Genomic DNA, 14,137 nt, shown 5'->3' with positions numbered 1-14,137 from the left:
ATGGTAATTTCATCACTGGGCCAAAAATCGTTTCGCACTGCAACTGCGTGTAGACGAAAAGGCAATTGCATTATTAGACTTGTAAATACACGCTCCTGTTTGACAATCAGGTTTGGACATGCAATCCAAAATTCTGAACAAAACTGCTTCTATAGTTATATACCAAGTTACCATATTCTTAATTCAAGTTACCATTTTCTTGAACCAAATCTCAAGAAAATGGTAACGGAATCACTGGGCCATAAAACGTTTCGCACTGCAACTGTGTATAGACGGAAGGGCAATTGCATTCTCAGACTACTCAATGCAAGCTCCTGTTTGGCAATCCGGTTTTGACATGCAATCTAAAATTACACAGTTTGACTAGTCTGGAAACGCGCCGGAGGCAGCATCTGTTGAAGAATCTGCCTCCTTCTTGGACACATTTACTCTGCCTGGTATTGAATGATAGGTCTACTGCATCCTCGTGCACAACTGAGGTTCCTATAAGGCATATTATTACGGAGGCAAGCCCCTGCCCATGACAATATGTTTTTCAGCATCTCTTCTTAAATGAATGTATTTGTCTAGTCTAACATACCCAATTATCCTCTGCTAGTTTAAGTTGGAGTGCCTGAATATTTACTAACGAACATAAACTTATTAACGTCTCAATAACTTAATTGTCATAATTTTCAGGATGCACACCGCTACGTCATTTATTTACCAAACAATGCAGCCACGTATTCATACACACAGTCACATTACTCACATCCATAAACAACAGAACGAACAAAATGCATAAAATAAAATGGCCAAGCATACACTTCATCCATAGTAGTTAGATTGAGTCTTAGTACAACAATAACCAAGCAGATACCGAAGAAGCAATTATCACTACATGAAAACTGCAAAATTAATCAAGAGTAACTGCAAAAAGCCTCCCAATTGTAGCCTGCCAAGTTTGGTGACGTTACGACCAGTTTTTCACATTATAATTACATTCGTTATTACGGGGAGTAAATGTCATCAGGATCAGGTGACCACGATGAGTCAGATGGCCACCATGGACGCCAATTGGCAGGGGTGCAGTCCGGCGATGACTCTGAATGATAGTCGTTCCCAGGTTCTTCATCCACCAAATCCAGTGGTCTGGACTGTTGAGATAAATCAGGGGCAGCTGACCCTTGTGATGAATCCGCAACATTTGACACTCCGGTATCTTTGGGTGGTTGTGATGCCGAAACAATTGTGAATCCACAGCTACTGTACTCATCTACCCATATCCAGCCATGGCAGTCAGCCTTACCCTAATACAAAACACATGCATTATGACATTTCAATGTTTTCGTTGCTTTAAGGATTGGGCAAACTTAACAACAACGTTCACTTACATTAGTCCCTTCGCATCCCCAGGCTGGACGTTGATTACCTTCAAAATTGGCAATATATTGCATTGAACCATTGCAAACTAAGCACCGTGGACCTAAGTCGTTGGCCATATGTTCCTACTTGCACAAAAACACATTGTCTTTATTCTTTGCAAACATATTATGGAAAAATACCTAACAATGTGAAATTTTGATCCATAACACACCATGTACGCAATTTCCAATATTCAACTGCAGCAAGATAATAATACTTTTGAATGAAAAATCATAGTCTTTTCAAGAAGCTTTTTCTTCTTTCTTTTTATGGCCATTCATTTTGTTTTCACGAAACATTTTGCAAACTCCTTCCTCAAATGGGAGAACCTAAAATGGATATCTGTCCTCCCAAGACTAAATAACTTGACATCCGCGTGTATGACAGTAGAAAAAAAACCGACCACATGCACAAAAAAATTAAAAACAAACTCCAAACAAACAAATTACATACATACCCAACCTTTACAGCAAAAACAAGTACAAGGGCAGGGAGATGATCAAAAAGAGAAAAAATCCCACGTTTTGCTTATTTTGAGTAACTTCCGTACTAGATTGAAGAGTGGTAGCCGCCGCAGCCCCTGTTGGGACTACTTCAGCTCTACAACTCTCATCACTTGTTTTTATTAACAATAAATTTTTAAAATTCCTAACCAATAACACAGCAAGCAAGTATAGCAACCAATAACAGTTTAGTTTACTAAATTACTCACAAGTTAGGAACCAGGTATCAAGCTGCCATAAATGAAATCCATAACATTAAGCAACCAATCTCACAACTTAGTTTACTAAATTCGTTTAGAAAATACTAGCTTTCTAATACGCTTGTGTAAGTGATTTTTTTATTATTTGTTTTTAAAATCCCAAAAACAAATATAAGCATATCTGCATATTTGATATATGGAAATCTTACCTTGCTCCTGTTCTGAAACCAAACTTGAACGTGTCTTGGCTTCAATGTAAATTGCTGCAAGTGCCTGTTTCTGAGCCTGAATGAATTAGTTCAAAATCCAAATATTCAGTTCATGAAAGAGATGGAGAGTTTGACATATGAATAAAACTACAAAAACAAATGTAAACAAATCGAAGCCCTAACCTGGGTGAGCGAGACAGCGTCTGAGTTTTACGGTTTCTGCGAGATCGAAACTCGGTGAGATAGAGAGTGAGCGTGAGTTTTCTGGGTTTCTATGTTTCGAAACTCAGTGAGAGAGGGTCTGAGTTTTCTGGGATGATGGGCGATGGACGTGCTAGGATGGGTTTCTGAGTTTTCTGCGTTTTTGGTGGGAGGATGGCGAAAGGGTGGCGACAACGAGGATTGAACGACAGTGCCAGGACGGCGAGAGAGAGTCTGATCTTTCTGGGATGGGTTTCTGAGTTTTCGGTGAGAGGATGGCGAGATCGAGGGTGGCAAGAGGGCGAGGATTCAGTCAGAAGGTGAGGGCCTCAGAGGGCGAGGGCGGCGAGATAGAGTCTGGGTGAGGCTAGGTTATTTATTTTGAATCGAGAGTGAGCTGAGCGGAAATTCTGTGTGATTTGGGTTTTACCATTTTTTTGATGCACCTCTCAAGAAACTGGTAACTCAGGCAATATTTTGTAACTTACCAAATCTTGACCAAGAGTTACCACTTTCTTGAGGGATCCCTCAAAAAAGTGGTAACTTCACAAAACTGCCTAAAACCCAGGATACCACTTTATTGATCTTATATTGAAGAAAATGGTAACTTCACATCAAGAATGTGGTAACCACGTACACAGGCAACTGTATACCGACCATCATGCAATTGCATTCTACAAGCCTTAAATACGAGCTCCTGTTTGGCAATCAGGTTTGGACATGCGATCACAAAATTTAATCTTCACCAAACTTACCATTTGTTTAAATTTTTTTTTAAAGAATTGGTAACTTAATCTCAAGAAATGGTAAGTTACTATTTTGTTGATCGAAGTTACCATTTTCCTGAACGAATACTCAAGAAAATGGTAACCAAATCAGCCAAGCAAAACACGTTACCACTTTCGATTTTTTTATTACATTTATTGCTTTAGATATGTTTTACAATTTATATAAAACATATGTTTTGTGGTTATGAATTTTTGTTATTACATATATATATGCTTTGGGATTTGGCTAGATTTAGCCACTGGGTGATTGGGGTTTGAGCAATTGGGTTTGCCCAGAAAAGTAGGTAGAATTTTCTGAAAATGTTGGCTTGAGCCACATTTTTCAGACCTTTTGTCTTATGCATAAATCAACTTACACATTAACTTCAACAACTATGTGGTAATTCATAAATTAAAGTCTGACTGCCAAGGCTATACAAGCTAAGCACAAATAAATGACATGGTAATAGTGTTATTTTTTTCCCATCTTGGGTGGGTTAAGTTTAATAATTTGGGACGGGGAAGGAATTTTGGTTTGAATTTCAATATTTTTGGCGGGGACTGAATTTTAGTTTCATACAAACACATTTTTTGGGAAGGGAAGCAATTTTGGTTTCAATTTTTAGTTTTTGTGCGGGGAATGCTAAATTTGATTTCCATTCCAAGTCTGTAAGGTGAAAATTCGTTATATTTACCTCAAGCCTCCAATAAATGCACAAAGCACTTCCGATCATCCCCCTACATACTATATCAAGTAAATTGATCAAAATTAACTTAGCCAATATATTAGAGTTCAATATCGGTACTCAAAATCCTTTTAGATTGACAAGAAAACATATTATGTTTTGTAAACCATAATATATGTATTCTAACAGTTTTAAAATATAAATTGATTGCATTTCCAAATGTGAGCGTCAAACAGGAGTGTCAAACTGCCAATTTGATATAGCATTTGCACATCGGGCTGCAATGGATTGGCATAGCAATAATATTTCTTCCATATGTTCATGTATCACATTATCCTAATAAGGGCATATCACTTAAGAAAAAGATCCCCGTGTATCCCCAATAATATTCACCAAAGTGTCAATACATATTTTTGCAACATATCCACATTTACACCTGAAAGTACCAAAAAGTGCCAATTCAGAGTTTGCCAATACACATGCTTGTATTTTGATGCCAGCTGCAATAATACCCGTTTATGTATTAACCAAACCAACTTCAACAACCTTCGCCCTCATGTCATCCCCAATAAGTATGTTTGAGGGCTTCAAATCTCTTGTGCTGGGGTATTCCTGTCGAAGATTGCTTTGTGGGACAGGGGGATGTGGTTCTTGCTGGCTGCCTTCTGTGAGGGGCGTGTTTTATGCCTGGGTGCAAATTTCAAAAAATAAGAATGAACTTCATGTAAGGGGACATGAGATTCCTAACCAATTTAAAGCAGCTGTAAGATACGAAGGAACTTAATTTCATAATTTGATACCAATGCAAGGAAATAAAGTTAAAAAAAAAAAAAGCCAATTTTCAACCAATGCATAATAACCTGTACGAAGCCTATAAAATGTGCCAATGTGCAGCTAGTGTATATAATTTGGATCAAGTGTATGAAATTAGGAGCCTACCAAAGCTTTATGTAATTGAGGTTGCAAGCAGCCAAACCAATCCTAATTGTACCTTTCTTTTATTTTTAATGTTTTTGATTTGAATTTGCAAGTTAAAAGGTTATTATAATTGGTAACGTATACTAATGAATAGATTAAGCATAAAGATCAGCAGTCAAAAGCAACTTCGCACAGTAGTACAAATTAACTGATTTGTAACAATGTATTCAACTGCAAATTTTTTAGCACAAAGGAAGAACCTCTAATTTACTGAGCAATACAGAAGTATGATCTACTAATTCATACTATCAGAATATTTTAATCAAACTGTGCAATTAATCATACAATTAAACATAGCATGTAGATCAGTTCTGGGCGCATAAAACGATATCTAAGGTACTTTACATATCCAAAATAACATTAAATATGATGTAGAAAGCATACAAAAATGCATTTAATGGATTTACCATATCGATAAATATAACAGAACTACTGTCTTAATAAGAATTTAGATCATTTCCATAGTAATTAACGATGTGTGTCCTATCTTTAATATCATAGTCAGAATTTTAATTCACTAGAAAATTTGAAAACTGATATCAAAAGGGCCTATTAGATATTAGAATTAAAATAAAAAAGATGTCTAACCTCAAAATGGATATCAGTGTCAAAACGATATCTTGACCAAAGTACATTAGATATCGTCTACCTAGACATCGCCATAAAACATGAATAGACATCAATTATTCACTGATATATAAGGGGGGTATTTGTAGTAGTGGTATTAGGGTTGAGGGTTTAGGATTGCATGTCCAACTATGATTGTCAAACAGGGGCGTCAATAGAATACTTTAATAAAGCAATTGCACATCAGGCTACAATGGATTGACATTACATAACATTGTATCATACTTGGGTGGGCTATAATTTATAACTAAGTTTCTAATTTCACCAAAACCCAAACCGCTCATGTTTATACATTTAGACAGTAAGTGTGTCCTACTAACATATTTTGGCGGAATCCTTTTATCTCATTTCCTTTACAATTTGATTCCGTACATGTACTTAGCTAGATTGTGGAGATGTGAGTTTGTCTAGTTTCGTAAAGACTATAAATTTAATTGGTCCTTGTAATAGTTTTTACTTAATAAACAAGCACTGTCATAATCAAGCATTTACATTCAATAACAGTTACAATCTAAATTAATTTCACATTAAAAATTAAATAATAGCTCTACATACTAATTGTTTGTTATGGGACGTAAAAGTGTTCCAAACGACACTGAGGCTCATCCTGCTACAAATAAATAATAGCAATACATAATAATTTTTTGTTATGGGACTTTCAAGTGTTCAAGACGAAACTTTGCATATGCGGCTCAACCTGTTGCTACTCCGCATCGCTGTCACTTTCAATCTTCCTGCTGCCATTTCCGTTCTTATTTCCTCTACGGTGTCCCTTACGCTTGGGACAGTTGCGCCTGTCATGACCAAATGCATCACATGTACCGCATTTTCTTCCATTGCCTCCCCGTCTGCCTCCTGTGTCTTGGGTTCCCTTGGTCCTCACGATGTTTGGATCTCTAACAATGTTGTTTGGTCGAGCAGCATTTCGACGGAAGCGAAGGTGGGTATCTCCTGCTTGCTTCCCAAACCCATCCAACAATGGTGCTAACCTACTTAATTCATTATTCAACAAATTGAAACCTTCCTCTGTTCTGGAAGCCAGGAAACACAGTTTGTTGCAACTTGTACTCAAATAACTGTACCTCGCTAATTCTCGTGCTTCGTCGGGAACAATGTTGTCCGGCAGTGGGATACCAGAAGCTGATTCCTTCGCTGACTTTGTCCATCTCTTAAGAATGAGAGATTCCGGAAACTCTTTCAAATTCTCATACTTCATGACATTAATAACATGGCAACATGGGAAGCCCTGTGATTTAAGGAGATTGCAAGTGCAATTTATTTCTAAGATACCTTTGATATGGTGGAATAAAACTTTGAACTGAACATGTTCTTCACCGTATGTATGAATTACATACATGCGACTTTTCCCAAATTGTACAGGCTGCGCGGTCACAAGTGAAGCAACCTTATTTATCTCCTCCCTTACTAACTTGAACACTTTGTCGGTGTACAAGTTTGCTGCATGCCGCTCCAATGCATTGAGATGAGTTGTCAGCACCTGTTTCGAATTCTTCATCTGAAAATCTTCAATCACATGTGAATTCCTCAGGCGTGCCAGACCCCTATCAATAGCTGGGATAACTTCAAACAACTTCGGACCACTCTTGAGAAAGTCCTTGACAAATCTGTTCATGCCCTCACACCGTTGCGTGCTACGCATCCTACCCCAAAAATGCTGTCTACAATATCCTTCGGCCCATTTGTGACGAATCTCATACATATTCTTCAACCACTCTGATTCACCAAATTCTTCAACCATGCTCGTCCACCGCATTTCAAACTCAGGGGGACTTGAGGTGGCCCACAGACATCGCTTGAAAGCCTGAATCAAGTTTGGGTCTTTCAAGTTTTGTGCTAAATTCTTCGTGATGTGCCATCCACACAGACGATGTGGAACTCCAGGAAGAACTGCATCTATGGCATTGCGCATAGCAAGGTCTCCATCGGTAATTACCGACTCAGGCCGCTTGTCCCTCATGGAAGATACGAAGGTCTCCAACAACCATGTGTATGTCTCCTTGGTCTCGTCCCCAAGGATCGCACATCCAAAAATAGTACTTGATAGATGGTTATTTGCACCGACAAACAACACTAGAGGCTTCTCATAGTAATTTGTCTTGTAAGTGCTATCAAACAGCACAACATCTCCAAAACAAGTGTAATCCACTAGAGATTGCGAGTCTCTCCAAAACAAGTTTACCAACTTGTTTTCCTCGTCCACACTAAACTTACAATATAATTCGGGGTCACTGTCGACTTTCCCACTCAAGTATGCAAGTGCAGCTTCAATGTCACCCTCAAAAAGGATTTCTCGGCGTCTACAATTCACCTTATTGTACAAATCCTTGATCGTGTAACCAACATTACGGTAGCCTCCTGCTCGGTCGACCATGTACTCGTATATTTGGCACGTCCTAATTGATACACCTCGCATTGAAGTGGCCTGGAAAAGATCATCGTTCGGGATAGAGCGGTGTGATCGGATTAGAGGAGCCTCGCGTGACATTGCCAATGGGTGGTTGTGTTCCACACAGAATTTCTTCACAACATAACAATCACTTTTCCTACATAAGCCAATGCGGAATGCTGCTGGACAATTAACTCTTGTGATGCCCCTGGGACATCGCTTCTTATTCGGTGAGTTTATGTACTTCTCGGCTCTTTCGCCTTCCTTGTCACAGACCCATAATCTACTACAGAATTTATCGGTCACCACGGACCGTCTCCCATCACGTACCCTAACACCAAATCCCATCGCCGAGGCATAATCTCTGTAAAACTTGTCTGCTTCTTCCAGTGACAAAAATTCGGAGTCTATAAGGTCATTTTCAGTTAGCTGCTCATAACTTATCCCGTTGTGCTGCAGAATATCACCAAACCGAAACATGTTGCGAGTAGGGGTTGAAGGACCGGGAACATTCTGAGCTTCGTGGGGTGCAGATGTTGAAGCAAATCTGTTACAAGCGGTACCCATGTCTCCCTGCTGCAAAATAGATATATTTTTTAAGTAAACAATACATGAACTGTCCATGACGAAAGTGCAATTGCATTCTCAGACCAGTCAATACAATCTACTGTTTGCCAATCATGTTTTGACATGCAATCAAATAACATTTTGCACAAATAACAATAAAAAAAAAATTGAAATGCCAGTTTCAAGCGAATTATTCAGACAAAATACTACCCATAATTGTAAACCCTACCAAATTCTACCCAACTCACTCAATCGAACCAATTTGAAGTCAAATTGTCAAGCTCAATGGGAAACGTCAAGAGTAATTTTAACCCAAATTCTTAAATCCCTAAATATATCCATACCTTGAAATCGAACAATTATCAAAACTATCCACATGAACCCATACCCCAATAACAATCTTAAGCCAAATCCTCAAATTAAATGGGAAAACATCAAGACCATACCAACCTCATGCTATCATCATCGATTTCAGATTCTCAAACGGAACCCACAACAAATTACTCATAATTTCATTGAACAAAAGCCACAATCATGGAGGATGATTTAAACCAAAAAACAAAGCCCCTCATGACTTAACCCATTAATTAAGCCACAACTATGAAGGATGATTTAACCCAAAAGCCCGTCCTGAGTAGCCAATTTATTCTACCCAACAAATTAAAAAACAAAAAATACAGAATTAATTACAAAAATGATGGAGAAAAAAAAACCCATTCTGAAAATGTAAAGCTCAAGCACCTTAATGGGATCAACCTTCTCACCCTGCACAACCACCTTGTGAGTCTTGCAATTTGTGCTCACATCTTCAACCCCTAAAATTAAACACAAACAACCCATTAACATAAATCTCAAAACATAAATTACTTGTTCCTTAAATATAAGATGCAAGAATAGAAGCTAGGGGAATTTTCCTTGACAAACATATTTGTTTCAATATTCAGTTCAGGCATATGCATTGCACTCATCACTGTATTATTCAATGGCACCAACAAAACAAACTCAGAAAAACAGCACGTAACGAGTTCATAAAATCATAAGCTAAAATGCGACCATGTGATGTCTCGTATACCTGCAAATGCATGCCTAGATTAACTCAGCCACATTGAAATTTGGAAATAGATTGAACACATCCTACAATTTCAACCAAAACAAACATGGATGGAAACAATGAATTCACTTAATCATAATATACTTGATTTTATACTAAACATATTATTCCTACTTATATTAAACACATTAAGACTTTTATACTAAGAAAATAATACAAAATTGTGAATTAAGACTTTTATACTAAACAGATTATTCCTACTTATATTTCATATTAAGTAAGCAATCGCTCTTACAACTTGTATATATTCACAACACTACCCAAATAGATAGTAGAAAAGACAGTCACCATAAATTCTCAAAGTAAGAGAGAGAGGGAGAGATAGAGGGAGTGAGTGAGAGAGAGAGAGAGAGAGAGAGAGAGAGAGAGAGAGAGAGTACCTTCAGGTAGACCTCCTCTTGCCAATTGTCTAGATGTGAAATCTATTTCTCAAATGTGGAAGTCAGTGTTCCTATTAAACAAGTAAACAGAACATGCAAGCACTAGTCAATTGAAAAACTACAAACGTTGTGGTTATATATATGTAATTCGACAAAGTGTCTTCAATAAGATGAATAGATATCCCAAGAAGTGAAACTTTCTATGTACAAATTCTGAAACAAGAATAATCAAGGTAAAAGTCCAACTTCCATATAATTCCAGAAAATGACAATGATTTCATTTAATAAAAAAAAGGACATATTTAAGATATTTTTACTGCACATACATACACTTCCTAGAAGCTATCTAATACAGTCCTATTTCATAGTTTGTAAATGAAGCAGTCAAATGTTTCATAATATATTGCAACAAGTTAACAACTGCAAGAGCAAAGAAATTATTGCATTGATAAAAGATATGAGAATCCAAAAAAAAAAAAAAAACCTGCAAGAGGAAAGAGACTCTAGGCTTCATAATGAAGAGAAAGTCATGTCAATCAATAGACATTACTATTGACCTTCAGCAATCACTCAATCTTCTCATCTTTTTTAGCAATTGTGTGCTTGAAGGATGCTACCTGCAAGATTTAATAGATAATTACAAATTTTGATTAAGAGATGCATAAAAGTAAAAACATTTAGTGAAAAGAAGATTACTTTTTACGTAAAAAGATTAGGTAGACACAATATAGTAACAGGATAATTTCAATAAGAACATATACATCTCACTTGACTGTCTACCATGGCTTCAAAATGTACCATGGGCTTTAAAGTTAAGTTAAAGTAAAACTTTCAATTTGTTCTCCCTAAAGCAATACTGTCTTTCAACTAGTGCAAATTTTAGTTAATGAATATTGACACCCAAAAAAAAGTGGAAAAGCTAAACAGTGCATGCATTTCCAGTTTATGGATGTCATCATATGAATTGTAGACCCAGCCTACAAGGGTGCTCAACAAACCCATCCTACGCATGATCTCATACCTTCCAGTTATTTAGAAATATTGCTCTCCACCTGATCAAGTTTCTGAATAATTTCAACGGAACCTCATCATCGTAAAGTATATCTAATTTTAAACCTTCATGGAAAATAAAATAGCCTAACAAATCAGCCCCACTTACGTACTCCTCCTCCCCCCCCCCCCTTTTCCAAGATTTTGAAAAGAAAAAGAGCATAAAAACAAACCCCACTTTTCTTTTTCCTTGCACAAATTAAAAAGAAAAAAGGGAAATCTATAACTATTCACTACAAATGAAAAAACTCTTATTGCCACACGAAAAAATAGTACGCAATCAATTAATTGGAAAGGTAGTAATCCTTCATATATCAGAGGTCAAAGAAAAGATGATATTCAGAATCAATAGTAAAGAAATAAAGGTGTGCACTGTGATAATCCTTCATATATTCCTAAATTGTCCACTCTTTAATAAAACTAATGCATGTAATTGTCCCCTGTGCATAGTCATAGTCAAACTTATTCCTAACAAAAACAAACACACAGAGGAGAACCTTAGAAAAATGAATATACCGATTCTCCTTTTGATTTAGCAGTGCCAATTTGTTTTCATACTCTGCTTCCCAGATGTCAGTGGTGCACAGGGATAAAAGGGATTTGGGATTGAAGTTGACAAATCACATAATTCAACCTGCATAAACACAGGTCATCCCTGCGCAGAAATATTTGTCATTCAACGTGTCTTGGCTTCAGTTAAATTGCTGCAAGTGCCTGTTGAGCCTGCATAAATTAGTTCAAAATCCAAATATTAAATTCATGAAAGAGATAGAGAGTTTGACATATGAATAAATCTACAAAATCAAATGTAAACAAATCGAAGCCCTAACCTGGGTGAGAGAGACAGAGTCGGAGTTTTATAGTTTCTGAGAGATCGAAACTCGGTGAGAGAAAGAGTCTGAGTGAGTTTTCTGGGTTTCTAGGTTTCGAAACTCAGTGAGAGAGGGTCTGAGTCTTCTGGTATGATGGGCGATGGACGTGCTAGGATGGGTTTCTGAGTTTTCTGCGTTTTTGGTGGGAGGATGGCGAAAGGGTGGCCAAGCGAGGATTGAACGACAGTGCCAGGACGGCGAGAGAGAGTCGAGGGCGGCGAGCGAGGGTCTGGGTGAGGCTACGTTATTTATTTTGAATGGAGAGTGAAATGAGCGGAAGTTCTGTGTGATTTGGGTTTTACCACTTTTTTGATGCATCCCTCAAGAAAGTGGTAACTCTGTCAAGATTTGGTTACTTACCAAATTTTGACTATGAGTTACCACTTTCTTGAGGGATGCATCAAAAAAGTGGTAACTTCACAAAACTCCTAAAACCCAAGTTACCACTTTCTTGATCTTAAATTCAAGAAAATGGTAAATTCACATCAAGAATGTGGTAACCACCTACGCATGCAACTGTATATAGATGAAAAGGCAATTGCATTCTCTGAGTATTAAAAACTAGCTCCTGTATGCCAATCCGGTTTGAACATGCAATCACAAAATTATATCTTGACCAAACTTACCATTTTCTTGATCTTTTTTCTCAAGAAATGGTAAAATTTTCTCAAGAAATGGTAAGTTACCACATTCTTGATCAAAGTTACCATTTTCTTGAACCAACCATCAAGAAAATGGTAACCAAATCAGCCAAGCAAAACACGTTACCAAATTCTTGATCGTTCGATCAAGAAAATAGTAACTTGGTTCAAGAATGTGGTAACAAAGGCCAATCTTCACCAAAGTTACAATTTTCTTGATTTTTTTCCTCAAGAAATGGTAACATTTTCTCAAGAAATGGTAAGTTACCACATTCTTGATCAAAGTTACCATTTTCTTAAACCAAACATCAAGAAAATGGTAACCAAATCAGCCAAGCAAAACACGTTACTACTTTCTTGATCAATCGATCAAGAAAATGGTAACTTGGTTCAAGAATGTGGTAACCAATCTCAACCTTGATCAAAGTTACAATTTTCTTGATTTTTTTCCTCAAGAAATGGTAACTTTGGATCAAGAAATGGTAAGTTACCATTTTCTTAATCCAAGTTACCATTTTCTTGAACCAATCCTCAAGAAAATGGTAACCAAATCAGCCAAGCAAAAAACGTTACCACTTTCTTGATTGTTCGATCAAGAAAATGGTAACTTTGATCAAGAAAGTGGTAACCAAGCCCAAATTTGGACAAAAGTTACCATTTTCTTGATTTATTTCCTCAAGAAATGGTAACTTTTTCTCAAGAAATAGTAAGTTACCATTTTCTTGATCCAAGTTACCATTTTCTTAAACCAATCCTCAAGAAAATGGTAACTAAATCAGTGGGGCAGAAAACGTTACCACTTTCTTGATCGTTCGATCAAGAAAATGGTAACTTTGATCAAGAAAGTGGTAACCAAGCCCAAGCTTGACCAAAGCTACCATTTTTTTGATTTTTTTTCTCAAGAAATGGTAACTTTTTGTTAAGAAATGGTAAGTTACCATTTTGTTGATCCAAGTTACCATTTTCTTGAACCAAACATCAAGAAAATGGTAACCAAATCAGCCAAGCAAAACATGTTACCACTTTCTTGATCGTTCGATCAAGAAAATGGTAACTTAGTTCAAGAATGTGGTAACTAAGGCCAATCTTGACCAAAGTTACAATTCTCTTGATTTTTTTCCTCAAGAAATGGTAACATTTTCTTAAGAAATGGTAAGTTACCACATTCTTGATCGAAGTTACCATTTTCTTGAACCAAATATCAAGAAAATGGTAACGGAATCAGTGGAGCAAAACACGTTACCACTTTCTTGATCAATTGATCAAGAAAATGGTAACTTCATTCAAAAAAGTGGTAATCCAGCCCCAGCGTGACCAAACTTACCATTTTCTTGATTTTTTTTCTCAAGAAATGGTAACTTTTTCTCAATGAATTGTAAGTTACCATTTTCTTAATCCAAGTTACCATTTTCTTGAACCAAATCTCAAGAAAATGGTAATTTCATCACTGGGCCAAAAAAACGTTTCGCACTGCAACTGTGTATACACGAAAGGGCAATTGCATTCTCAGAGTGCTAAATACAAGCTCCTGTGT

At 36.9% G+C, this 14,137-nt stretch overlaps 1 protein-coding gene and 2 long non-coding RNA genes across 4 annotated transcripts; all 3 read right to left on the bottom strand.

The window, feature by feature from the left end:
• Positions 1-835: 835 nt before the first annotated feature.
• Positions 836-2,783, bottom strand: LOC147287352 (uncharacterized). Its single transcript, XR_015121894.1, has 4 exons — positions 2,500-2,783; positions 2,317-2,392; positions 1,374-1,487; positions 836-1,289 (listed from the first exon to the last, which is right to left on the bottom strand). It is a non-coding gene; the product is annotated as an uncharacterized LOC147287352 (long non-coding RNA).
• Positions 2,784-6,278: 3,495 nt separating this feature from the next.
• LOC147287351 (protein FAR1-RELATED SEQUENCE 5-like) lies at positions 6,279-8,081 on the bottom strand. The gene has a single exon (XM_086240902.1). The coding sequence runs from the start codon at positions 8,079-8,081 to the stop codon at positions 6,279-6,281; it is 1,803 nt and encodes a 600-aa protein (XP_086097028.1).
• A 183-nt stretch (positions 8,082-8,264) lies between these two features.
• On the bottom strand, positions 8,265-12,209 carry LOC147287350 (uncharacterized). Of its 2 annotated transcripts, XR_015121893.1 has the most exons (7): positions 11,921-12,209; positions 11,607-11,813; positions 10,525-10,657; positions 10,041-10,111; positions 9,622-9,683; positions 9,291-9,364; positions 8,265-8,558 (listed from the first exon to the last, which is right to left on the bottom strand). It is a non-coding gene; the product is annotated as an uncharacterized LOC147287350 (long non-coding RNA). The 2 variants fall into 2 exon arrangements; XR_015121892.1 differs by lacking the exon at positions 9,622-9,683.
• Positions 12,210-14,137: the final 1,928 nt, after the last annotated feature.

This window comes from Dryas octopetala, chromosome 4, assembly GCF_963921425.1.
Source record: "Dryas octopetala chromosome 4, drDryOcto1.1, whole genome shotgun sequence".
NCBI lineage: Eukaryota > Viridiplantae > Streptophyta > Magnoliopsida > Rosales > Rosaceae > Dryas > Dryas octopetala.
Note: the sequence above shows the minus strand (reverse complement) of the source record. Positions and strands in the feature narration are given on the sequence as shown.

What these genes read in the sequence shown, in the direction of transcription:
- LOC147287351 (XM_086240902.1), bottom strand. Translation starts at nt 8,081, where the DNA reads ATGTCACGCGAGGCTCCTCTAATCCGATCACACCGCTCTATCCCGAAC.